The following is a 27,962-nucleotide window of genomic DNA, read 5'->3' as shown; positions in this document are numbered from 1 at the left end:
ATCATCTTTGCTTTTAGGTATATTTTTCCCATGTGGAATGTTTCCCTCTCTCTCTCTCTCTCTCTCTCTCTCTCTCTCTCTCTCTCTCTATATATATATATATATATATATATATATATATATATATAAAAACAAACAAAGATGAGGTGACTTACCGAACAAAAGCGCTGGCAGGTCGATAGACACACAAACAATATATATATATATATATATATATATATAATGGAAGGAAACATTCCACGTCTGCTTGTGTCTGTATGTGTGGACGGATATGTGCGTGTGTGCGAGTGTATACCTGTCCTTTTTTCCCCCTAAGGTAAGTCTTTCCGCTCCCGGGATTGGAATGACTCCTTACCCTCTCCCTTAAAACCCACTTCCTTTCGTCTTCCCCTCTCCTTCCTTCCCTCTTTCCTGATGAGGCAACAGTTTGTTGCGAAAGCTTGAATTTTGTGTGTGTGTTTGTGTTTGTTTGTGTGTCTATCGACCTGCCAGCGCTTTTGTTCGGTAAGTCACCTCATCTTTGTTTTATATATATATATATATATACACTCACTTAAGCAGTTCACAATACCATTACCAGTTTCAACCAGCCAGCCAACATCTTCTGACTAAATAGATAAAAAGAGGTTACTGATAAGCAATGTATGATCTACAAAATCTGCTGAGGGATTATCTACATACTGATAAAAAGAATGAATTCACATCTAAAAGGTACATGCTGTAAATGGTTTCCATTGCATTGTCAACAATACTGAAAGTACAGTAAGTAGAGATCAAGGTTTTTGAAGGGGGAGTTAAATCTTCACCTTGTCTATATTCATAGAAGAAATATCTACACTAGTAGATTTTACAGCTATGTTAATTAGAGGTAGTGTAGTACAACTTTTAAACAGTTTTTTTTTAAAACTTTAAAAAATTGAAAACACTGTGTAAGTTCCAGCAAAGTGATGTAAAAAAAGATAAAAAAGAATTAGTTGCATTTATGCTCACTTGGTACAATTAGTGTGAGGTGCACACTGGTGTCTAGATAGCACTGGATTTTTCATGATATACAATTGTCAGGGCAAAATTTATTTGTAGCCAGCAAGGTTAGAGAGGATGACACACAGCAGCTGGGAGCAGCAGCTGAACACCAGGCACTAGTGGGATGCAAGGAAGGTGGTACAACAAATCTCAGAGGAAGAGTTCTTCACAGGTGTTGAAATAGGCCTCAGTCGAGAAATAGGCATCTTGTGACTTCACCTGGTTAGAAAAACACCAAAAGCTTACAGAAGAAAACATTGAACCCTGTGATGTCACTTGGTTTGGAGGCAGTTTTATTCCTATCCTTTAAGCTGATATGCGCAGCATGAAAAATTTTCACCGTCACTCATCACTATCTCGGTAAGCTTTGGTGCCAAACTCATCCATAGACAGGATGACTAAGTACTCAGGAAGGTAATTATTACACTCTACAAAACATTTTAGTACCTTTTCCAATTTTTTTAGAAAAACATCAAATTGTAAAATTCTATTTCCATAATTTTTTATTAACTCCCTGTTACCTTGTATTTAAGGTGATAAGTCTATAACAATTATCGACAATCCATAATAGTTGGCAGTTCTGCCTTTACATCTTGAAATTAAAATACTGAATGATAATACACATCTGGACCTCCAGTTCATGTAGAACAATTTAACCATTTCAATTTTCTTGCCACAGCAGTAGAATGAGTGTCATCATACTAATCAGTTTCATAGCTTGTTTATTCATTATAAGTACAGAAAAACTGTGATGCAACATTTTCCAGCATGAGATGGAGAACAAGGTAATGTGGGATGATGTGAAATCATGAAGTGGTAGCCTCTAGAATGATCTTGCAGAGGAATACTTCCACTGAGATCAAGGCACTGTTTCAAAAATGTGAGGGAACACCCCCTCCTAACAGAGTAGACTTGACCAGAGAGGCAACCCAGGGATGGGCAACAAATCTGTGCTAACCTTTAAAATTTATTTTAAAGCATGGCTCCATAAGGAACATGGCTACAAATATTATATTGTTTTTGCCTTCAGCAGAGATAGATAATGAATGAAGAGGCAGCCAAATAAAGAAAATAAAATGTAAGAAAAATTTTCTCACTCGGCAAAAGATAAGGGGAGGCAGTTAGTAAAGAGTGCCAACCTGGTCTCTGGGCTTCCTGAGGCAAACTGCCCATACAACATGCACCAATGACAGCTCACTGCTTCACTATCATTCAACAGTGGCATTACAAATCAAAATATAATTTAGCTGTTAACTACAGATAGAGAAGAGGTTCAATGGAAGAATTGACTCAGTAATGTTTACACACTGCAATATTTTTGGTTGTAGCATGGATGTTATTTATTGCTGTCAAAATTTCTTAAGTAACTCCTGATAATGAAGTTAATCACTTAAACATTCCTTGTCAGTGGTGAGTTGTTACAAGTCTGTAATGGAATGATGAGCCCTGACACCAAAACAACTGATTCACATAAATACAATGGTTGTTCAATAAATAATGCCCCAAATTTTTACAGCCATTAATATATTAAATCATCTTTTCTGGTACTTAAAAACAAGTTTCTTCTGCATGTGAGCTAAGTTTTGAACACAGCCATAAATAGCACAGCCATAGTGAACCATCACAATGGTGTCTACACAAGACATTCATTACAAGCAATGTGCTGTAACTGAATTGTTGGTTGTAGAAAAAGAAACAACGGTGAACATCCACAAATCTTTGTATTCATTGTATGGTAATGATGCAGTTAATAGGAGTACTGCTGGGTGACGAGTAAAGTGAGTCAAAGTGCCATGAAGTGCAGAAACTCAGTTCCATGACTGACCAATTTTGAGATGGTTCTGTCACAGCCACTGCTTCCAACATAGTGAGTCGTGCAGATGCCATTTATTCATGCAGACTTGTGCATCACAACTTGACAATAGGCTTTACAGATATAAGTGAGCATTGGAACTGCATGTGCAATGACTGAGACTCTTGGATATTAAAAACTTTGCTCAAGATGTGTTCCACGAAAGTTCACAACAAACCACAAGAGTCAAAGAAAAGTCATTTAATCTTAGGTGTTGGAACAGTTTGAGGCCAATGAAGTGATCTTTGTTCATGGATTCTTAGAGGTAATAAAACCTAGGTGCATCACCTGGAGCCAGAAACAAAACCAGTCACTGGACAGGCACCACCCAGAAACACCAACAAAGAAGAAATTCAAAGCAGCTCCCTCTAATGGAAATGTCATGACGATATTCTGAGATAGTCATGGTGTCTAATAATAAACATGTTCTGAGAAAAATTTGTGGGGTGTGATTCACTGACTTATTCTCCAACACAGAACAGATACATTGCTACAGTTGGTTCTAATTAAGACAAAAGAACATGTATTAATGCCTAATTATTGCTAGTAAGTGTAATTCATCAAGGCAATGTATATTATGATGTTTGACAAACCTGATTTTGCATGAAGGATGCATAGGGCACCAGAAGTAGAAGCTGCAGCAACAAAATCTACTTCGCTGTTGACCGTACTAAAAGGAAAGGGTGTTGCATAAACGGGTGAATCCAGTTTAGTTGTCCACAACAACTGTCCATTTGTACCCAAGCAGTACACCTGTAAAATAGCACAACAGGTAAAACTAAGGAATATTTATTTTCGTGATATTAGATCATTACATGAAGTGTCATAAAGATTTTACCTTCTCTGGGTTACAACTGTCATAGATATGAACTCTTGCTCACACTCTACAACTAACAGTTACTGTTTAAAAAGTACAAGTCATAAGCTGGGCTGACAAACAAATAATGCAATGTATAATTAAACATACAAGCTGGAATCTGATATTATTTAATTCAATACTCTTAGTGATTTGGAAGCAATAATGTAGTCTGCCAACAGCCTGATAATCTCATCATGAGCCATTGTAAATGTCTTTTTCATGAATTCAGCATAAAGAGATATCTGTTTATTTTTTGTAGAATACAGTGTAAAGTAACAGTTCATACGTTAAACTCTATGATTACAACCAGTGATGGGGTAGTGAAGCAATATAACAGGTGCCCTCTTTATCTCTCCGCCAAATGAATTTAATGCAGACATTACACTGCATCTCACATTCCCTGCAAGAGGTTATTCTGTGATTACTGTACGAGGAACATCTCTCTGACCGCACCCCATCCCACCACTGGCACTGGTCAGCGAGCAGATGATTCTGGATGAAACCCTGTGGTCAGGGTGGTTATCAAAACTGCCTACAGATCTCCAGGTTCATCTCCTCCCCCCACCCTAAAATCCATCGGTTCACGTCTGTGGACGGCTGACCAGGTCTATTTGCTCACACATCACTGCCACCAGCAGGAGTTCACGCAACAGGTTGGCACTCCTGCACCAGTAGTTCGCCGGGCCCCAGGCAGGGGCAGCCCACACACTGCCCCCCAGACTGCTGCGCCACCTGGCACCCAGCGCACACACACTCTGCCCACTGAGCTGCTGCATATCGCACCTGCGCTGACCGCCCTGGCGTACAAACCTGAAGACATCAATGACGATCGGCCGCCTCCTCTCCAAACATACCCTCACTGTTGATACCACACCGTATACGGCGATGATGAAAGAAAGTGCCACTCCCCATGCAATCATCCGAAAAGTCAATCATCTGATAAGCACCAACCCATGCTACATTCCATCCATGCCTCTGCCCCTTCGAACGGCCACCTTTACATCACAGACTATTCTTTGAGTCACATCTTCCTCATGGACACCAGTGCTGACATCTCAATCATACCTAAATAGATGGTCACACACCCCCTCACATGCACACGCTCTCTCCTGCGAGCCATGAACTAATCTACAATCCAGACATGTGGACCCGTCAAGCTTCAACTCTATCTCTCTAATGGCCTCTCCCTCCCATGGATCTTCCACGTGGTGAACGTCAAAGAAGTGATCCTGGGAATCGACTTCTTATCACACCACCAACTGTCTCCAAATTTCGTTCGAGGTTCTCTGTTTCATCACACCTCTAACTCTCACATCCTGTGTGACCGTGCTTCGACATCTGCTCCGAGTATGAATGCCGTTAACTGCGTACTGCATCAGTGCGCGGCTCTTGCAAGCACGACTTGTGCAACTGTGAATCGCGTCCTGGCAAGAAGTGCCAAGACATGCACCCACTGCTGTGAGAACGCCGTTTTGAAATATCGCATTGCACGCACCGAGGACGAGCTTGCTGCAATAACCGCCCGCATTAATTCACACCACTCGGCAGTGCCGACACCCGAGCCTTCATCCGCCACACCTGGCTGCTCCACCGACAACAGCACACAGGTTAGCAATATCACAACTATCTCATGTGACTCCAGTCTCAACCACACAGTGTTACACACGGCTCCCCTGTCCCCACCAAGTGTGTTCCACTCAAAGGTCGTCGACCTTTCTGACCTCACGTCCCTACAGAATCAGGATGAAGACAAACAGCAACTTTTCAACAGCATCTCCATTTTGCTATCTTTCACAAAAGCAAAATTTGCTGGCGTCTGAGAGGAGGTCTGGTGCAACTCCTCCACTGGCACCCTCCAACTCCTCATTCCCACACCCCTCTGCCATTCAGTGCTTGAGCACAGTACATTCCTTGTATACCCCGGAATTAATTCATTGACACACCTTGTGACCGAACTATTTGTGTCACAAGACACAAGGCTGTCAGACCTGGGCCCAGAACTGCATCACCTGCCAGCACAACAAAGTCATGGGTAGAGGCCATACCTCTCACCAACATATCCGCCAAAACCATGGATAAGGCTTTTGTTTCTTCCTGGATTTCCCGCTTCGGCTGCCCCACTACCGTCACCACTGAGCACGGCCGGCAGTTTGAATCAGCAGTCTTCGCCCAACTCTGCCAGCAACAAATGTCGCATGACTGCCTACCACCCCCTAAGCAAACGGTCACGACAGTTATCCTGTAGATAACCACAGCATTTATGAAAAGACTCTGTAACATCAGTATAATGTTATTGTGAAATTGTTTTTGTAATGCCATTTAGCCTAAAGGTGAGGTATTCCCTCGAAACATGTAGCAAAATAAATAAATAATACAATAGTTAACAAAGTTTGTGACTGGTAGTGGTAATTTAAAAAACCTTTACATATTTGGTATAAGAAGATGGTCACGTGGGTGGAACTATTGGCAATAATACTCATATAACTTGCCATCTGGCAGAGTGCAAGCACTTCAGACTGTGCTGTGATTCACTGACAATTACTGCTATCACCATGCTTCACTATATCTGTCCGTAAGGTTTAGGTTGGCTATCTATCTCATTTACGTCATCAAGGTATGGGCTAGGTTGCAAGCAATTAATGTATTTTGTGCAGTTGCAATTAATGTATTTTGTGCGGTTTTTGTTAGAATGACAAGTGTGACAATACACAGCGGTTCCCTTGCACCTGAATATTATTGGCATTATGAGTCCATAAGACCCTGCAGAGTAAACAAATGAGCTTCAGCTAACTTTAACAGTAATTCCTTACAATTCATTACCTTGTGATCATGACAACCAAACAGCAAACATAAACCACTGTTATCTTCAGGCATGCAAGCAGATTCAAAGAAGCAGAGGGATGAGAAGACATTTCCACCAGCTTGAAATGTCCACAGCTGTAACAGAAGGAAATTCTTCAGGGACACTAGAAGAAATCGAGAAGAATTGAAATATTCATTACTCACAGAGAAAAAAAAACCAATGAAAAGTATTAGTAGGACAACGCTGCCATCTTCAAAAATCATGATGTGGGTCAACTGGTTCCATCATAATACAACATCATAAAAAACGCACTGTGACCTACGTGAGAACCACATCAAAACATTGTTAAGTTTCTTGAACATTATCCAGAAATATGATTTCAGCACAAATAGATACATAATAAACCAGCCAGATGAGTCAAAAGGAACGACTGTTCTTACAGAGACCCTTTACTCCTGAACAGACTCATTCCAAGGTTATTTATTTTGCTGGTGGTTTAAAAAATTGTAAAAGAACTTTCTTCTACAGTTTAAAATTATACACATATCTTCAGCTAGGATATTTAACATTGAAATTGTTTGTTGTTATTTTTTGTATATATAATGACATAGTAATTTGTAAAGTTAATAGGTTAGGTTGTCCTGCTCCATAGCTGAGTGGTCAGCAGAGTAGAATGCCATGTGAGGGGTCTGGGTTCAATTTCCAGCCAGGTGGGAAATTTTCTCCACTCGGGAACAAGGTGTTGTGTTGTCTTCATCATCATGTCTTCCCCATCAACACTGAAGTTGCCGAAGTGGCACTGACTAAAAAGACTTGCACCAGGCGAAAAAAAAGGTCATAGAAACAGAAAGTACTTCGTCAATTATTATGTCAACTGGAGCCCACAAAGTCAAAATTGCAGCCTCAAGAACCTACCCCTAGATGTACTGCACCCAACAATGAGAAAATGAAGATAAATAAAATTTTTCTTCTTGTATATCTTACACCTCTCAAAGCTTTTGAAACTAATGAAGGGACTGAAAATTTATTGGTGATGTGTGGGAGGGTAAGACTACAAGGTTCAGATCGTACTAGATAACAAAAAAGCGAGCCACTCAATGTCAGATAGAGTTGCATCTTTACCCATATATTAGGCAAAACTGCAGGGCAATAAGATATTAAACTAATACAACATTTTTATATGTTTATTAAATAATAAACACTGTCTTGTTAATACTAACCTCATCACCTTTTGATGCACCATAACAGTGCACTATCCCAAGCACTTCTGCAACTACAACAACAGAGTAATCTGGCTGATGAAAGGTGACAGGTGATGAGAATATAGGTGCAGAGAGATGACGCTGCCAAACAACATGTCCAGATGTTTCTTCTACTGCAGCTATGGTACCATCAAGTGTTCCAGCAAAAATCAATCCTATGTGAGAATTGACACATGGTGAGGCACAAATGCCACCTCTACTCAGTTCACAAGACCACAAAGAAGTTCCATCCTGTAAAATGCATTACAATTTGTTTTAAGTTTAAATGGGGAAAAGCTTTCACTAAACTTGAAAACATTTGTATCATATAGATAACAACAGCAAACAACATTAGGATATTACAAGATGTGGTGTTTATGAGAAAGATGCCTTCTGCACACACTGGATGGCAACCACTTCAAAATCACTACGTACATGGATTCCCACAGTGTATACAAGTTTAAAACAAAATGTTAAAATGGAAGGCAAAGTTCTGGAATCAAGTCCCAGTCTAGCAAATATTTTGATCTGCCATGAATTTTTGAGATAGTTGCAACTTTGCTGGAAGGTCCATTATTATTTGGCTCACTCCTAGCACATTCAATACCATTTTCAAAATGAGAGTTATCTTGTGAACTTGTTTCCAGTATTATTTAAAAAATAAGAAATTATTCTGGCTCTTCTTTCTTTTTTGCAGGTGAGAAGGTAGTATAATGAGAGAATAAGAGCAAAAGAGACCTCTGACAACTGAAACAGTCGGATTGTCGAATAGTTTTTCTTCTGTGAGCGTAACAAGAAATTGACTGAAGTTTCCACTGCCAAACACCACATAATGGCTAGTTAAGTGTGTATCCAGTTGCAGATCATGAAACATATGCAGTTGGCAAACTGGTGGAGGACATGTGGGATCTGTCCCATACATCCACCTGTCATTTCCTACTTCAGACCTGTAATACCACAGTAGCTTGTAAGAACCATATCACATACCAGCTCATATTCAGAGATTCCTGTGATCATGACTCAGAACTAATTGTCCACTTGGATGAATAGGTTTGTTTTCTGATATCTTTGTGATGTATGAATGTAGTCTTTTGTTTTGCCCCTGTACTATAAAATCTCTGGAAATATTCTGAGCCATCTGTAACTATTATTGTATTCTGGTGAACTGCTGTCTTGCTAAATTCGACAAACTTCCTATGGAGGCAAATTGTGGGTGCTCATTTAATTGCTCCATCTGCAGCAACAGGCACAAATTTTTTATGAGTAGTCAGATCTACTGTATATGAGGGATAGTCATAAGGTTTTACTTATCATCTCAAAGAATAATTTTGCAAACTTATTTCATGATCACAGGAATTTCTGCATAGTGCTTACAGTGAGCTGGTATCTGATATGGGACTTATATGTTACCCCGCCCTTGCTCTAATATATGGTGTCAGAGGCCTGAATTATGAAATGACAGGTGGATACATCGGATGGGTTCTACATGTCCTCCACCAGTTTCCCAAGTTGTTGAAGTGGCGTCCAATTGACTCTTGCACCAGGCCATTGAGCCACATGAAATAATAATAATAATAATAATAATAAAATAATAATAATAATAATAATAATAATTATTATTATTATTATAGTGTCTATATAAAGTCATGTACTTATTTTTTTGTTTTCTGATAAGAATTTCAGTTTGAATCTGCAAGCAAACAAAATAAATATGCAATGTTATTTTTTTGAGGTTATTTTATGACAATTCCTCATATAGTCTCAGAACTATGTACACAGTTCATAAGAAATAAATTGTCTGCTACACACACCAGTGGGACAAGTACTAAATTTGCCAACTCGGACACAAAGTACTGAACAAGAATGGTACCTTTATTAAGAAGGCTATTGCAAGGCCAATGTCTGATGAGTTTGGTATTCATCTGGAGAACAAGATGCCAATGGGGAGCATGTGGTGAGAACAACACAAACAAAAGATTCATGTTAGAGGTGCTATTTATGTACTTCTTGTAAACCAAATGAAGGGCCATTTTTGGTGAAAACGTTAATGCAATTGTACAGGAACTGTTTCCAGAAAGAGATTGCATCATCCAAGATGGAATGCCCTCATTTATATGGCAGCTAACGTCCTAGATTGGTTTCGTGAGTGTAGGGATACATCTTATCCGGGCCTCCAAAATCTCAGAATTTGAGGTATGCATTGCCTAAATGGCCCACTGCCTTTCACCAGATGCTCTCAGAATTGGAACAGTTTATTCAAAGAAAGACTATAAATATCATCCAATATCGGTACGTCAGACCTGGTGGTCTAGCAGTAGAGCACATGCATGGAGACCGAGAGGTCATGGGGTTGAATTCCAATCAGAACAGGGATTTTTAAGTTTTTGTGTCAACCTAGTCCTCACCTCTCAATGATGTGAGAAGTTGTCAGAAGGAACACGTGGTTTGAATTCCATGTTAAACTGTAGATCCCATTTCCTGGTTGGAAAACTTTTGTAGCCTAGAGGCATACAACCTGCCAAGGTGGTGTCCAATTGGAGTCTTGCACCAAACCATTGAGCCACATGAAATAATAATAATAATAATAATAATAATAATAATAATTCTTATTATTATTATATACCATATTAACAATGTAAGGAAAAGATAGATTGCTTCTTACTAATAAAGATGAGATGTTAAGTTGCAGACAGTCCACAGCCTTATTTTTGTCAAATTCTTTTAATACCTCTGACATAGGTCATCCTTATTCACTCCTGACTACATAGCACCATTTCACTGATTTACTGATTTCAGAAAGCATCACTAAGAGTTTATTTTTCTCTTGTTGAATTTCTACTGACACTTCTTCGATTCACTTCAAATGCTCCTCCAAGATGTGCTGCTTGCCTGCCTTTGACAGCAGAATGACAATGCTCACCAAATCAAGTAACAGGTTGCTTCTTAAGATTTCCTGTGAGCTTTCAGAAGAACCTCAGCAGCTACATGAAAATTCTGGAAACTTAGCCTATTTTAAACATATTCAACAGGTTGTGTTGTGCCCAATCAGTTTTGTTGAACTCGGCAGCCTACTTTCTATGATGAGATGAGGTCATTAGAGTGGAGATCTTAACTGACTTTACACAGAGTAATATCAGCTGAGCAATGACAGCAACTGGACAAGTAAATGTAAAAGAAAGGCTTTGGTGCAGTGCTGAAATATGTAATCTTTATTCAAAATTCATAGATCTTCTGAAGTAGAAGGGATTTTCAACTACTTTACTCTTAGAGAACATTCGATTTGAGCTCCAATGAGCACTGTCCAATGATATGTCCACTAAGGGGCAAACACATGGTAGCTGATCAGTAACTTTGACAAGAGTCTCCTGATCAAAAGTCCCATGAGGAAGTAAGGAAATGAAAGGGGTACATACTGTCACAGCAACTACCTTTAAATTGATGGCACAAAAAGTAGGCGAGGCATTGGATGTGTTATTTAAAATCATAGCCATCCTTATGTTCACCCCACTATCTCTAATGCATCCTTTTGGTGGGGAATGTGGCCTCTCAAAATGTGAATGCCAAGAGGTTAATACGGTTTTTCCATTAACAGACACAGGATGGTCTACTTTGCACAAAGACTTACGTTTTTTCAGATGCATCTGGAACCCATTCAATACCAATGGACAGGGGAGACACTTAAATAGCATAATTTCTGTTTTGCTAAAGACAGCTCTTACAGTCACTTTTGTACTACTCAAGACTTTTATGATTATTTTAAGCACCACTTTAGCAGCAGACAAATACTCTACTGCCTAGTAGGTCATTTATACACGGTGAGTCAAAATTATGTGAACAATCTTAGTTTTGTGTCATTTTCTATTCCAGGTTGTTGGTACCCACGGCTGACAAATTCACACTGGAGCAGAGAAGAGTGGTTGCAAGCTTGGAAGTTGTGCAGTCGGCAACAGAAATGCATTGAAGGTTTGCAGAATGATTTCCAGCAGACAGCCACCAAATCATTAAACAATTTATCACATTACTAAAAGTTTGTGGCAACGTGATCAGTAGCAAAGAATTAAAATAGAAATGAGGTGCTCCTGAACTGGCAGAAGTGAAGTCAACATTGCTACAGTGCAGGAGGCCATACTACAGAGTCTATCAAAATTGTTGAGACACTGCAGTCTGGAAACAGGGAATGCACAGAGGACAGTGAACTAAATCTAATCAAGGACCTTGGCATGCAACTGTATCACCTAAAAATCATTCAAGGTTTGACTACAAGGCAGAAACAGATAAAATGCTGTGAGGTTCTGATAGAATGTCATGGATGCAGCCAGGCATTCTTAGACATATGATTTTCTGTGATGAAGCTACTTTTCATACCAGTGGTCACATTAATCATCATTATGCAATTTTCTGGGGTACTGAAACTCCACATATCGTTCATGAGCATGAATGTTATTATGGGGTGTTCCGTGACTCTACTGGTGTAGTTAGCCTATTTTTATTTACAACCCCAATGGTGAATGCACTTGGCTACTTGCAAATGCCAAAATAGTTTGCCATTGATAACATGCCCCCCCTCCTGCCCCCTCTACAACTTAGATGAGAAGGGTATTTTCAACATGATGCTGCACTGCCCCATTTTGCTAGTTCCATTCATGCTTATCTTGATCAGACATTCCCAAACCATTGGATGGTCATGATGGACCATTTTTATGGCCTCCTCTATCTCTGGATCTCACACTCTGTGAGCTCTCATTATTGGGTGTGATAAAGGAGGACATGTATAGCACAATAATAAGAGAACTCGTAGAATTCTAGGACATGATACAAAGTGTGATATCCAACATTTCCCCAGCAAGGTGTGTTCCAGCACTAAATTGTACGGTTGAATGCTGGTCTGAGTGCATTAATCATGCTGGTGGTCAGGTTGCGACTCTGAATAACGAAAACCCTGAGTGAATGCTTTCTCTCAAATAATGTTCACTAATTTTGACTCATCCTGTATTTTGTATGTTTCAATATATTTTTTCTTTTGTAGAAACAGAAACAACGCCTAGATGGGGAAAAGGGAACACAATGGGTTATCTTTAAGTTATTAGTGACATGTTGTTCTTTGAGGTAGACTTCCTGCTTCAGTTCTCGAATTTTGCTGTTCTGAAATCAGCGGGCTTCTTAGCGAACTGTAATTCATATGTATGTATAATGTGAGGCATCTGCATGTAAATGTCTGCCTTTGGAATCATTTTTATAGGGTTAAAATAAAACTTACGCAAAGGTGGGAAGAGGAGGGGGAATTTCATCAATATGTAAGTAAGTTTTACTGGTCTCAGTATAACTTACTTCATGCTAGTATGTTATGGACAAACATTTGACACTTCAAACAGCCCACAATGGTACATAATAGAAGAACAGACATTTTGGTGAATAAACTCAACTTCTTTACATTTAATCAGAACCTATGATCCACTGAAATTCAGTGTGTCATATAACTCCATAATAATTGGACATTTCACCAATTTATCACTCCTCCATAAGGATGTTTGCTGTATGGAACCAGCTGTTTCCACATGGAAGCTCCTGGTCCAAGGCCGTTTTACTCATTTCAAATATCCCACTTTGCCATTTACAACCATGTGTGTATGAAGAAGAGGAACACACCCTCAGATGCCACCTAAGACTATAGTGAACATAAAACTGTGTTTTCTTACAGTACACGTTTACTAACGACTCCTTAGAAGCTCATATCAATCATGTTTCCTTTATGGGATGAGTGTTAGTACACTCTGTTAACCAACGAAAGTCTAAGAGTTTTAAAATTTTTGATTTTGTAGAACACATGGTTGTTCCACCACAAATGAAGAAAATAGTGGACCAACCAAGAAAAGCTTCACATACACAGATAAGCCTAACAGAACTGAGGCAATGCGAGTGCTCTATGGAGTGTTTCACTTCAACACTAAATATATCATCTTGATTACATAATAAATCCATCTTGTTAAAGTATATCTTAATAGAACAAATCATACATATATTAACAATAATATCAAACGATGTGAGTGTTATCTAAAATCCAACTTGTGCACACCTTCAATGCAGTAACACCCTGTGTACGTGTTGTAACTGTTTTATGGTTGATGGAGCTAAAATTGTCTAAGAGGAAATTTCATGAAGTAAGTTACACATTTTGTCTCACTTGAAGACTATTGCACAACAAGAACGGCACATTATTGGAGGAGAGTATACGTCCCGGATTTCCTGCAGACACAGTTCTGCTGCACTACAGATATCAGGTGCACCACAGTGTGGGAATGAAATGGCATGGCAACAGGAAAAGTATTTCAAATTTGAAGTACATGGGACAGTACTATTCTTTTGGGCAAAACATCTATGTGACACACAGATTAACCATGACATTCTGATGGTATATGGACCAAATGCAATGTTGTGTCCAACCACAGTGAAATATTGCCTACAGATTGACCAAGGCCACACAAACATAGGTGATTCTGATAACAAGGAAAGTGATCAACACCGACCACAGATAACGTCCAAGCAATCGAGGAACAGATTCACTGCAATCACAGATTTTCCAGTGATGAGGATGTTCACATAGCAGTTGTCAAATAGCTCATGACCAAGGAGCAGATTTCTATACTCGAAGAATTGAGTGATTGGTAGAATGTTCCGACCGTTGTTTACAGAGGTTTCATGACTATGTTGAATAATAGTGTCACATATCTCTATCACTTTGAAGTGTAGTTCAGCATTCAAAAGAAGTTACTTGGCCCACAACAATAATAAGTAAATTACTTTTTGAAGTCCCTTCTTATTATCTAATGCACTTTAGTGTAAATACATTCACATGTTTGTGACAACTTAAATATATTATTTTTTAAATGAAAATATGTTTTACATTTTTTACATATTCCATATCCCTGAAGATCATTTCACTTATGATCTGTGAAAGGAACCATGACATATCTGTTCTCCTGTACATTCATATTATGCATTTTTGTTTTTATGCTACCTTGAGGATTATATTGGATCTATAGAAAAAGTCTATGTATGTTTCCATCTAGGGCATGGAGTTCAACTATCAAATGCATAATATGCTGTTTAATATTGCCAGAAGCAAATTTTAATCTTTTTAAAAGCTATGTAACATCTATTAAAGCAGAAAAAGTGCTAAATTGAGTCACAAAAATAAGGCCCTGAGCTTCATTTCCACACTAAACAATTATTTGCTTAGTCAGTGCCAAGAGAAGACAATCTACACAATGGTCTCGTAAGATGTCCTTACCTGCACCTTAATACAATATAACTTGTGATTGTAGCACCCAACAACAATGGCTGTTTGGTGACAACACAGAACAGGACCACTTTTCACCTTGTCACCAGCAGAGAATACCCAAATCAGGCTGCCCTGTGTAATGTCAACAGCATAAATGTTACCATCATAACAACCTGAAACAGACAAATGCCTCAATACTTTCTGTTCCTCTCTAAGAAGATGTGATAGAAGATGGTTCAGCAGCTTAAACTAAGGAACAGATGTGATTCATGCACATTTAAGAACTCATAAATTCACAATTTTTTTCTAAAGATACTGCACACAGGCAATAAGTAACAGCAGTCCATTAAAAAAAATAATAAAAAATAAAATAAATAAATAAATCACGCACACTTATTGTCATCATTTCTGTAGACTAAGGAAAATATTCAGTTTAAAATTCTAGCAATGATTTGGACATTACAGATGGAGAAGTTAACAATAAGACAATATTATCATTCAGTAAGTTAACTCAGTTACAAGTGTTCAGTTTATAATAACTGATTTTTCTGATGACCCAATGAAATCAGAAACAATTATTTGGGCTTTTGCATCTGTTGGACAATCTGTTCCACATGGTATAAGTTTTCAGGTTTCTGGGATGAGTATCTAATGCACAAAAGATAAATAAACATAGTAAAACGGCAGTTAATTTCTGTTTGTGCATTAGTACTGCAGATGAAGATAAATAATGTGTAAGAGGAGTGTTAGCTTTTCTTTCTACTTAGTTGATATCATACAGGGTGTGACAGTTTTCAAAGCGTAATTTCACTTGCATAATACAATGATGTACTGCAGGAATGTGCACCAGTTTGTGCCGCATTCATGTACTAATGAGCTGCCATTTCGAGAGTGACAGTGATATGGAGCAGTGAAGTGCACAGCGTCATGCCTTTCCTGCTGAAAGTTATTTCAAGAATAATGACTCTGTATTGCTACCCAGCATCTATTTCGGGAACATTTCAACTTGGGACGTCATGGGAAAGTTCCAGATGGACGGACCATTGTGAGGTGGGTAGGTGCCATTTCGAACAACAGGTTCTGTTTGCAATCACAAACCGGGAAGAAGTGAAATAACTGTATGGACACCAGAAGCCATGGAAAATGTTCATGCACCACTATTTCATACCCAAAAAGATCTGCTTGTCATCATGCCCAAACTGTGCTTATGTCCGATCGCTCATTCAGGAGAATATTGCACGTAGATCTCCATTTTCATCCATATAAGCTGCAGATTGTTCAGGAAATTAGGCCTCGCGACTGGGTTTCACGCAAAACATTCTGCTTAACCACACGTGATCTCCTTCGCCAAAATCCACAAATGTTGCACACCATCCTGATGTCAGATGAAGCTCATTTTGAGTTATGTGCCAGCTATCACAACATTTCAGTCATTTCATGAGGCTCAAGAATACTGAGAAGTATATTTTTTAAAATTTATTACATATACTTAATTTTGTTTCGTATGGGTCCACAGCCTCAATATACAGGGTGCAGCAAAAGTCAGTTAATCAAAAATGCTGTACATTGTGGTTTACACAAAGTAATTTGTCCTATTAAAAGTGTTCAAAGTTTCCTCCATTGTTAACTAGACATTTAACACATCATTTAAACACTGATTTAATGTCACATAACTCCTCATTATTATCAAAAAGTTGCCATATTCTTGTTCAATCAAAATCTCTAAATACTGTAATTTGAATAGTTTTGTAGTGAAAACATTACCATTCAGTATCTACCATATTGAAAATAACAAGGAGTGAGGTCCAGCAAGCTTGGAGGCCAACTGATTTTACCCTGCCTTCCCACCTATTCTTAACAAACTGTCAGCCAAAAACGCGAAGAGTTGTAACCCCTTGCGTGGTGGAGTGCTGTCTTGTTGCCAAATGAGATCGTTTTGTACAGCCTCAAGTACAGGGGTACTGTGTAAATAAATAACTTCTCTTAACAAATCAACATACTTTTTCTGCAGTCATGGTTCCAATGTAAAAGTATAGGCTTGCCATTCCTTTGTTTACATTTCAAACAAAAACTCCAAGAACATTTAACTCCTCCTCAACAACAAATCAAGGATTTTCAGGCAGCTGGATCTGTTAACTCTTCCATTTAATTTAATACTTGCTTCTTTACACCACAGTATTGTTTTGTAAAAGTTAGGATCACTTTCACTGCGGATCACACACCACTTACATAATTCATGGCTTTGATCTGGATCATCCTCATTTAGGGCATGTAGTAAGGTAGATACCTAAGGCTTCGCATGTAGTGTTTTTAACAACTGTAGTTCCTTAGAAGCTCTTTTTGCAGATTTCTTGGATGACGGAACAAATGCCTGTGCAACAAGCTGAAGACTTTCTTTAATCGTTGCTACTTTGGCCAGAAACTGTGTGGTAAGCCAGCTACAGAACCTTTCACCTAGAACCTTCAATTTAATTTTTAGATAGTTTGCCTGCGTGGTGGCTGTGTAGGCAAGAATTTTTCAATTAATTATTGTCTTACATCTTCATAATTTCAACCAAATTTCCACCATATCTGTAAAGCTAACACTCATTGTTCTGTAGACAATTTTTTGTTCCTTTACTTTCCACACTCACAATAAATGCACAACTGACACCAAGGCTCAGGTTGTTATTTGTTAATAACAAACCAGTTCAGCCTCAACTCTTAAATCAAATTTCACTGTGCAGAGATTTCACAATTTTCAATATAGGGATTATTACTTAATTATTTAGCTAAAACATGACCATGAACCGAAATGCACAGCTGTTGAGTGACTAATGCCACACCCAGTATTTTTAAAATAAAATATTGCTGTATGGGCTGCAAAAATTTCAAATTTTAGCTGCTACTAGCTAATTTCAAATTTTTTGTCATTATCAAGTACAATTCAGATAATATCTATATAACACCTTACAACAGATGTAGCATGCAAACCAGTTCACCAGCCCACGTGTGAGCCACTTGTAACCACTAATGTGATCATACAGAATTCACACTGTATCATGCACCAATGTCAAATTTACTCTCACAGTATGTCTACATGCAGACTCTGTAGGGAAACAGTGCAACGTGTTTTTGTAATTGACTCTACAAGCGGCAAGCAAGTCCCACGCTGTGGCAGCCAACCACCCGCATTCTCTGCAATTCTGCACTAGTGATACATGTTGTTTACCAGTTGTCTGGATTGTTTTTTCTTATATCCCAAGTAGGAGTGGTCACATTACATCCTAAGCAGGAATGGTCACATTATGAGGACAAGTATTCACAGTAAGGTCAAATTGCAGAATTATGCAGTGACACATGCCAGCACATAGCAACAAACCTGACCAATGCTAATAAGTAACATTTCTGATGATCATCAGTGCTGAAACTATGTAAAAGTTTTTGCCCATGACTTCTCTTTTTGTTACCAGCATATCAGTTTCAGTAGTAAAGCAGGCTATGTACTTTAGTATGGGTGCTCCCTCTCTCTGTACAGCATAATAAAAGTTATGTACGTACAGCCACCAAAAGATGCCTCTTTTATGTCATGTACAGCTACCAGTCACTTATTGTTGTGCTGGATTTGTTGGTTGAGTATATATTTGGTCTTGATGCATATTTCACTTTTGGATTTTCCTTTCATCATACAATGCATCCTCAGCTTGTCGGTAACTTGTGCTGCCACTGATGCACTTCACACACAATTTGCACCATTGTGTGAACAAGGCCCGTGGAAAGCAGTCAACTTTCCAGCTCATGCTGTCTCAAGACAGACAACAAATTCAATATTTTGCAAATCCTGATTCTGTTGGCTATTAAGGATGAGGTAAAGACTGAAGTGGATAGGATTAACAATGAGTTCTGTACTCAGATTCCTACAGTTAGTGGGATTCACCATTAGTGGTGGTCAAGAAATTTGGGGCCCCCTTGGATCTTGTGGAGACTTTAAGAAAATCATTAACATTCACATGGAAATTGATTCTTACACATTACCTCTTCTTATCCATTACATCGTTTGGATGAACTCTTTTCTAGACTTTCAGGAGGTAAACTATTCTCCAAAATAGACCACACACAAGCATATTTTAAATTGCCTCTTGATCAAGACACTCAGAAGATATTAGTCCCGAACACGCAATTCAGACTATATCGACATAACAGGATGCTCTTTAGGGTGACTGGTGCTGCTCCCATTTTCCAAAGGTCTCTTGAATGGACTTTTTTCAGCATTCTGTATTGTGTCAGTTACTTGGTTGTAAAACAAACACACATTTGCGCATTCTGTTTGTTTTTGCAGCCCCTGTTTAGAAATGACTTAAGTTTAATTTTTCCAAATGTGCCTTCTTTCAGCTTTCAACCATAGAATATGTAGAGGCTATTCAGAATATGCCTGTGCCTAAGTCCGTTAAAGACCTTCAAGTATTTCTAGGAAATGTAAACTACGATGTGAGCTCTATTCCCCACCTAACTTTCATGGTCTGACGACTCAGCCATCTCTGTTAACATACAGGAGTACTGTTCATCGGTCCGAAGAATGAAATCAGGCTTTTCAGAAGTTAAAATCAGCCCTCCAGTCAGCCACCTGTCTTATGACTTACCAGCCCTATTTACCACATGGAATCAGGGTGGCTCAGCTTCATAAGTTAGAGGATGGGAGAAAAAGGCCAATCAAGCACATGTCAAAGATGCTTACTCGCTTACTCCAGCTCAGGAGAATTATTCTTAGCTCAAAAAGGAAGTGCTGGTCATCATTTTTGGTATCCATAATTTTGCATTTTTGTGTGGTTGCCATTTTCACCCTATCACTGACCATAAACCACTCATGTCACTTTTTACCCCAAGGTTAATTTCCAGAGTGTACTGCATTGCCTTCATTGTTGGGCTCTCTACTAGCTGATCTTTCAGTATTATTTATTACTTGTAGTATTTTGAGAATTTCCGCGTAAATTCTAGAACCACTTGGCCTTCTACTATCTCAAACAAACAATATTTTAAATATAAGTGTGAGAGAGCCTATCTACTGCACGTCACCTGTGTGTGTGTGTGTGTGTGTGTGTGTGTGTGTGTGTGTGTGTGTGCAGGTCTGAAGTGTGTAGTGAGAAGACTGTAGACACGGGAGTCGAACGGTACCAACAAGTACTTGTCGGTTGCGCCAAGGAAGTTCTAATGAAAGAACATGGCAGCCCCAAGGAACTTCTGTGTTATTCGGTGCTGTTTTATAACTCTGAATATTGTAGTGACGAAAAAAACAGTTGAGTTGAAAAAAGATTTTTAGTACCTTTTAACACAGACATGCTAGAGGCATGACTTGTTCACGATTTCCGTGGTTGTAGAATCAACTATGTGGTAAATGTATCTTAATTTTTGTCTAATGTGAGATGACACGGGTGACTTACAAGAAGTCTAACGTTTATGTGAGAAATGATAATTTTGTTCTTTATGGAAGCTGAAATACACCAACAGAAGTATTATTCAAGTACCTACTTATTTCATGAGTAGAGAGTCTTTGGAGAAGAAGTTTTTGGAGACTGACGTAGGCGGCTATCCAGAGAAGAAGATCGGCTGTCCATACCAAGTAAGTCTACGCGTGTAAAAGAAGTGAGGAGGTTGCAATCCAACTTCACACATTCTTGTCAGCAAAAACATTAGATACTGCTTCTCAGCATTCTAACATGAACACACAGTATCACCTTCTGGTAGGTCTGGATCTTGAATTTGACAGTCAAGAAACAATTTGCTTTTTCAGTTACAGTCAGCTGGAGTAATTGCTCGATGTACCCTATAAATTTCAATGATGTTGGTAAATTGTCTCTTCACACTTTCTTCTTCAATGGGTCATGCAGTGTGTCCAGCAGTTGAGTTGGCATCCCCTTCTCTCCAGTGCAGATCTGCCTGGCCTTCATTGCTTTTATTATTTTTATTTTTTTCCCCCAACTGTAGCACTCACTTCAGGTTCAGCAATGTGTGATGCTCTGTATAGAAACTGATGAACGGCGCCGAGTGGTGTCACTGAGCCGTGAGGACATCCCTGTAGCTATAGCATTCAAGTAATACACAGTAATTTAGTTTAGATTCTGTTTTTCAAATGTACTTCTGTATTTTACTGTACAGGCTGGTGTTCACTCCATTACTCTAAGTTTTTTGCATAACTTTTAGTGCATTCTTCCCGTGTGAGGCAACTTTCTTTGGTAAAATAGACCAGAGGTAGTGTAAAGCAGAGCTTACATTGCACTCACTGACAAGTCACATACTTATTGTTGTACTGATTGAAATGGATAGGGACTGCACCTGTTGTGTATGGATGCAGGGGGAACTGGTCACTGCCTGTAAACAGCTGGGAACTGCACTGGCCATGGTTGATAGGCTTCAGGCTGCTGCCCTGGGCTGCAGTAGCAGTTGGGCACAAGAGATGAATGCTTTGGCACCTCTGGAGCCTATTGCATCACATGGGACACAAGATGCTGCTGCATCTTCTGATTCGCATGGCACTGCTGGCCAACATGTACCCAATGGTGAGTGATGAACAGTGCTGGGGTTGCAAATCTCTTGATGGGAGATGACAGTGGATACTCGTCAAACGGCTGCCCACTTATGCCCTAACAACAGGTTTGAAGTATTTCCCACTGCTGAAAGTACGAGGGTTGTTTCAAAAGTAAGGTTCCCAACTCTGTACCCTTACTGTGCATGGTGCAATGCGAAATCTGGCAACACCACCGTGTTTGCTGGATCCACCACCACCAATTCCAACAACCAGCGTGGGTCAGTACCGGCCTGATAGCCATAAGCGATGGAGCCCATCATCACCATCACTGCCAGGTGTGAAATTCGTGTGGTCATCTGATTTTTGCATGCAAGAAAGTTACCACCTGCAGAAATTCATCGGCAATTGAGTGAAGTGTATGGGGAAACGTGTATAAGCATTCAACACGTCTGCAAATGTGTAGGGAGTTTGCCAACAGCCGTACGGATGTCCACGACGAACAACGAAGTTGGAGGCCGTCGATCTCCGACTTAGTTGTGGTGAAAGTTGAGCAAATCCTGCTTGAAGATCGGCGAATCACCATCCGGCAACTTGCTGCTGAAATTCCTGAGGCTTTTGAAGCTTCTATTGACAGGATATTGAATGAAAAGCTAGGCTACCACAATATGTGGGCACACTGGTTGCCGCACATAATTCGCGGATTGCCGCACATGCTTTCAGAAGTCCACAAACAGCAGCGCATCGACTGTGCTCGGAAGTTCTGGAATGAATGCGACAAGAATAAGGAAGACTTCCTTGATTCCATTGTTATGGGGGATGAATGGTGGTGCCATTATATTATTCCAGAAACAAAACAACAATCGCACGAATGGAAACAGACCGGATCGCCACTAACAAAGAAGTTTAAGCAGCAGCTGTAAGCAGGAAAAATCATGGCATCGGTGTTTTGGGACCAGCGGGGTTTGCTGCTCATTGATTTTATGCATAGAGGGATCACCATAAACTCAACAGGATATTGCAAGACCTTGAAAAAACTCAAACGGGCAATCCAAAATCGTCATAGGCGAAAACTCAGCAAAGGCGTAAGGCTACACCACGACAATGTGCATCCACATGTGTTACAACAAACGATGGAGTTAACTGACAATTTGCCCGGGATGTCATTGACCACCCCCCTTACAGCCCCAATTTGGCACCCAGCAATTTACATCTATTTCTGAAATTGAAGGAGCACCTAGACGGTCTGCGATTCCAGACGGACAAGGAGTTGCAAGAAGAAGTTTCCAAGTTTCTCAACGGGTTGGCAGCAGAGTTCTTTGAGGTGGGAATGCAAAAGTGGATTACTCGACATAAAATTGGGACTATGTGGAAAAATAGCTTAAAGATCAATGTTTCCAATGGTGTAATCGTTTTTTCGAATAAAAAATTCCTTGTGTCTAAAAAAAAAGTGGGAACCTTATTTTTGAAACAACCCTCATACATATGAGCCAGCACAGGATACCTCACCTATTGGAAGACAGATTCTGATACCAATTTCTTGATCTCCACTATCAGGTGGAGATGTGTAAGAGCCTGCACCTATTATGTCAGGCATGCACTACACATAGGAAGTAGCTTCCAGGGTAGGGGAGTACATGTTGTGTGCACACGTGGTTTTTTTTGAATAGGGAAACCCCTCCACAACCCAATAATATGTGTTGCGAGTCGAGACAGGATAGCAGTCAACAGCAATGAAATTTACACTCTCACTGGAATGTATATCACAAAAATAAGTTGAACACTGGTGGTGGATGTGTGTTTATAGCAACAAAAGACAATGATAATATCTAACAATGGAAAATCTGGAATGGAATGTAACAATATAATGAAAAGGATAGTTGATACTCACTATATAGTGGAGATGCTGAATCATAGAAAGGCACAATAAAAACACTGTCGGAAAGTTGGCTTTCAGCCAGCAAGACCTTTCTCAAAAATAGACAACATACACACCCACACGCACACTCACACAAACTTAACTCACACACACATGACCACAGTCTCTGGCAGCTGGAGGCAGACTGCGAGGCAGCAATGCATTATGGGAGATGCAATTGGATGGGGTTAAGGAGGAGGCTGAGGTGGACAGGGGGAGGGATAGCAGTGTGGGGGTGGAGGACAGTACGGTGCTGTTCTCTCCTTTTCCGCTATCCCCCCCCCCCCCCCTCCCCCTCTTCCTCGCTCTCTGTCTTACCTCCCAACTGCACCTAGCTGCCTTACTCTCCATCTCATCCCTGCATGCTGCAAGCAGTACTTTACTGGCCCTACCCCTACCCTGCTATCGCTCCCCCTCCCTGTCCCAGCCTCCTCCTAACCCCCACCTGGTTGCCTCTCCCATAATGCACTGCTGCTTGCAGTCTGGCTCCGGCTGCCATAGACATTGGTGATGTGTGTATGTGAGTTGTGTGTGTGTGTGTGTGTGTGTGTGTGTTTTGTCTATTTTTGACAAAGCTGATAGCTAACTTTCTGACAGTCTTTTGGTTGTGCCTTTCTGTGAGTTGGCATCTACGCTGTATGGTGAGTAGCATTGTATTGTATTGAATTGTATTTCATGATAATATCTAGTGAAAGTAGTATAGATTCAGAATGCAAAATAGTATGGGTGGAGATAAATGTTAATGGTGGATCAAGCATGAGTATTTATTTGTCTATAGACCTTTGCCCTAGTAACAATAGTGGCAGAGCATATGAGGGGGAAACTTGGAGAATATTTTGAGTAAATTTCCTGCTCGTGTTATAGTTTTAGGTGGAGCTTTTAACATAGCAGCTATAGACTCGGAGATTCAAGTGATTTTATAAATAATAGGGACAGAGAATTGTGTGAAATTGTTCTCAGTGCCTTAGCCAAAAATTATTTTGAGCAGTTTGTCAGATAACTACTTAGACCTGCTGGTGACAAACAGACTTGAACTTTTCAATTGTTAGCACAGGACAGTGAATCAATGACCATAAGGCCATTAAAACATCAATGAATGTGCCTGTAAATAAGAACACATAGAAAGGTAGGAAGGAAGGTTTTTCGATTCAGCAAGAGTGACAAGATTTCAGATTACCCGACACATCAACATGAAAATTTCATATCCACCACTAACAATGTTGAACATCAATGAACAAAGTTCAAGCACATAACACAATACACTTTTGAAAAGTATGTGTTGAATAAAATTGTAAAGGTTGGAAAACACCTACCTGGTGTGATAACCATGTAAGAAGGCTGCTTTTTTTAAAAAAGAGAGAGAGAGAGAGAGAGAGAGAGAGAGAGAGAGAGAGAGAGAGAGAGAGAGAAAGAGCTTCTCTGCAAGTTTAAATTCAGCCAAAGCCCCATAGACAAACAAAACAAAACATAGGCAAAATTAGTGTAAAGAAGGCCATATGTGTAGTGTTCTATAAATTCAAAAGTAAATTCTATCTACTGACTTGACAGAAAATCCTAAAAAGTTCTTGTCTTACATTAAATCAGTAAACAGGCCAAAGCTATCTGTCTGACAATCTGGTGACCATAAGAGAATTGAAACACAGGGTTGAAAAAAAGGCCAAAATGAAAAACATCTTTTTCCAAAACTGTTTCACAGTAGAATATCACAGTGTAGTTCCCCCTTTAAATAATCATACAAATGACAAAATGATAAATATTGAAATAAGTGATCCAGGGATAGAGAAGCAACTGAAATCGTTTAATAGAGGAAAGGCTCCTGAATCTGAGGGCATACAAGTTCAATTCTACACAGAGTATGTGAAAAAAACCCGCCACTATTCCAGTAGCGGTGTACCATACGTCTCTAGCAGAGTGAAGCATTCCTAATGATTGGAAAAAAGCTCAGGTCATTCCCATTTTCAAGAAGAGTCATCAAATGGACATACAAAACTATAGGCTTATAAACCTGACATCAGCATGTTGTAGAATTTTGGAACACATTTAACACTCGCATATTACAACATTTCTAGGCACTGAAAATCTCCTCTGTAGGAATCAACATGGGTTCCAAAAATACCAATCGTTTGAAACCCAGCTCGCTCTATTCATCCACAAGACACAGACAGCAGTAGATATTGGCACCCATGTAGCTGCTGTGTTGGTAGATTCCATGTTCCTGACTTCAAAAAGACATTTGAAACAGTTCCACACTGTCAACCAATGAACAAAATATGAAGGTACAGAATATCAGACCAATTATGTGATCATATACAAGAGTTTCTAGCAGATGACACATGCATGTCATTCTTAACAGCGGGAAATCTTCAGACGTATGAGTAGCTTTGGGCATGCTCCTCAGGAAGTGTTATAAGACAATTACTTTTCACAATATACAGTAAAGGAGAACATGTATAATTCAGAAAACTTCCCAAAACCGTACAAGTATTTCAGTCCTGATGCATCCAATACAGTTTTGTATACTAACCTTTTGTAAAAACCAAAACATATCTAACATGGAAACAGAATGAAAATTTTAGGACTTAATTAATAATTCATTGCATAATGTGGGTAAGAGCTTATACAGTACTACTGTATTACAGTGTAAATTAGTTATTCACGACTCAATAGAGTGAGACTGGGTTCTAGTCCATCCATGATCTTATTTGATCTGTATAATGGGCAAGCATTAAAGAAAATCTAGAGTGCTACTTTTAGCACAAAGGCTGTTCAGCCCTGACAATGCTGTTAAGTGGTGCAAAACCAAGAAAAGATGTTTGGCGCAGCACAGGGCTGCGGGTGTGGCTTCAAACCATGCTGCTCCATGCAACAACAAACAAGTTATGCGTAGTGTCGGTATATCAAAGGAATTCATTTGTGAATGCTCTGTTTGTCAGCGTTTCTTGTTTTCCATTACTATTGATGAGCATGGGTGCATAATGCAACATTGTTGTGCACCTATGAACAGTGTGCTGCAATCTGCACAATGAAAGAGATGAGTACTGTTCCATTCAGCAATGGCTTTACCCGGCAAGGTCAAGCATTCCAAAAAAATGCACTACCCGTATTATTTTCTACTAGTTTCAGTTGACTAGTAGTACTTTATGTGATAACATGATCTTGAACAAAAGTATGAGTTGATAATACTTAATGAAAATGTTAGGGTAATTGTAGCAAATAAAAAAGGCAAACTCTCAGTCCGCAAAATAAGGTTGCATTTCAAATGTGGTAAAACACAAATTTATTAAGAAACAAGGATAAGATATGGGATGAATGACTGACAGGAAATGGGAAAATGAAAAGAAAGGTGAAAAAGATGAGAAATGAAGAAATTAATGAGATACTATGGGAATGGGCAAAAATCTTACCTTTGTGTGGACCCATGTTGCAGAGAGAAGCCCTGAAAGTTGCTAAAGAGAATGGAAATGCAGAATTTAATGTATGCATTGTGTTATAATTTTCTTGCATGCTGTGTTGTTCTTTAGTGGATACAGGAGCATGGAATAGATGCTGTTCATGAACAAAAAATTCAGATTTAAATTTATTCTACACCCAATATCAAATTGTAAAAATAATACATAAGTTTGTGGCTGCAGTTGCAGAGTCAGTCGCTAACAGTAGTTTAATACTGAATATTTACAAATCAGTCAGTCTCCAATTTCAATAACTATTCAGTAGATCATGACTCCTGGTCCTCTCCAGGGGACACCACCTTGACGAAGCACTGTCTGTGCGGATGGAGAGGCTTGCGTATCCGCGGGAAGCTGAGGGCTATGCCCAAGGTAGAGGACCTACCGCTGGAAAGGTCTCAGCCAATGGATCAGACTAACAGTGTCCCACAACGTCCCATCTTCCCTATCCACTCCTAGTCCTACCCTATTCCCTGACCCAACTCAAGGTGTGATGCGATCCGTGCTGAGGGGTGTGTGGCACATGGGAAGATGTGTTGCAAACAGAGCCTCAAGTATACCGGTCGACCTCCCTGAGTAATTAGCCTTACACCGTGCGGGGCATTCATGGTATGGACTTTCTAGATCCCCAAATCTCATGGAACCAACATGGACATGACGTCAGAAAAAGAAACTGGGGGGCAAATTGAGACCTCAGATACCCAAACATTGGGGACTGAACCGATGGAAGGCACTTCCACTACTGAGTCAGGGTCTAGACCTGAGCCAGAAGTGGGAACTGTGACCGAGAAGCTAGACCAGATTAAGATCAAAGGCTTGTCTGGGGCCCAAAGGAGGAAGCTACTCAGGGAACAGAGGGAAAAGGAAGGAAAAGAATGGCTTCCTAAACACAAGTGGAGGGAAGTATAGGGACTAGAACCCAAGAGTCCCAGGAAAAAACTGTCTCAGGTTTAAGGGGACACGCAGACCCCCACAACTTCAAAGACAGGTAGTAAGCAGATAAGGGAGGAATCAAAGACTCCCTCCTCCCTGGATAAGCGAG

General features: G+C 39.6%; 1 protein-coding gene across 1 annotated transcript in view; it reads right to left on the bottom strand.

Annotated features, from left to right (window-relative positions):
• LOC126473852 (beta-alanine-activating enzyme) overlaps positions 1-27,962 on the bottom strand; it is a 446,532-nt gene that overhangs the window by 5,139 nt on the left and 413,431 nt on the right. The window contains exons 12-14 of the mRNA XM_050101181.1: positions 7,758-8,030; positions 6,555-6,671; positions 3,469-3,628 (exon numbers count right to left, since the gene is read on the bottom strand). Of these exons, the coding sequence (XP_049957138.1) occupies positions 3,469-3,628; positions 6,555-6,671; positions 7,758-8,030 (550 nt within the window). The remainder of the gene's footprint in view (positions 1-3,468; positions 3,629-6,554; positions 6,672-7,757; positions 8,031-27,962) is intronic.

This window comes from Schistocerca serialis, chromosome 4, assembly GCF_023864345.2.
Source record: "Schistocerca serialis cubense isolate TAMUIC-IGC-003099 chromosome 4, iqSchSeri2.2, whole genome shotgun sequence".
In the NCBI taxonomy this organism is placed as follows: domain Eukaryota; kingdom Metazoa; phylum Arthropoda; class Insecta; order Orthoptera; family Acrididae; genus Schistocerca; species Schistocerca serialis.
The sequence above is the reverse complement of the archived record's forward strand: the minus strand, read 5'-3'. Positions and strand labels throughout refer to the sequence as shown.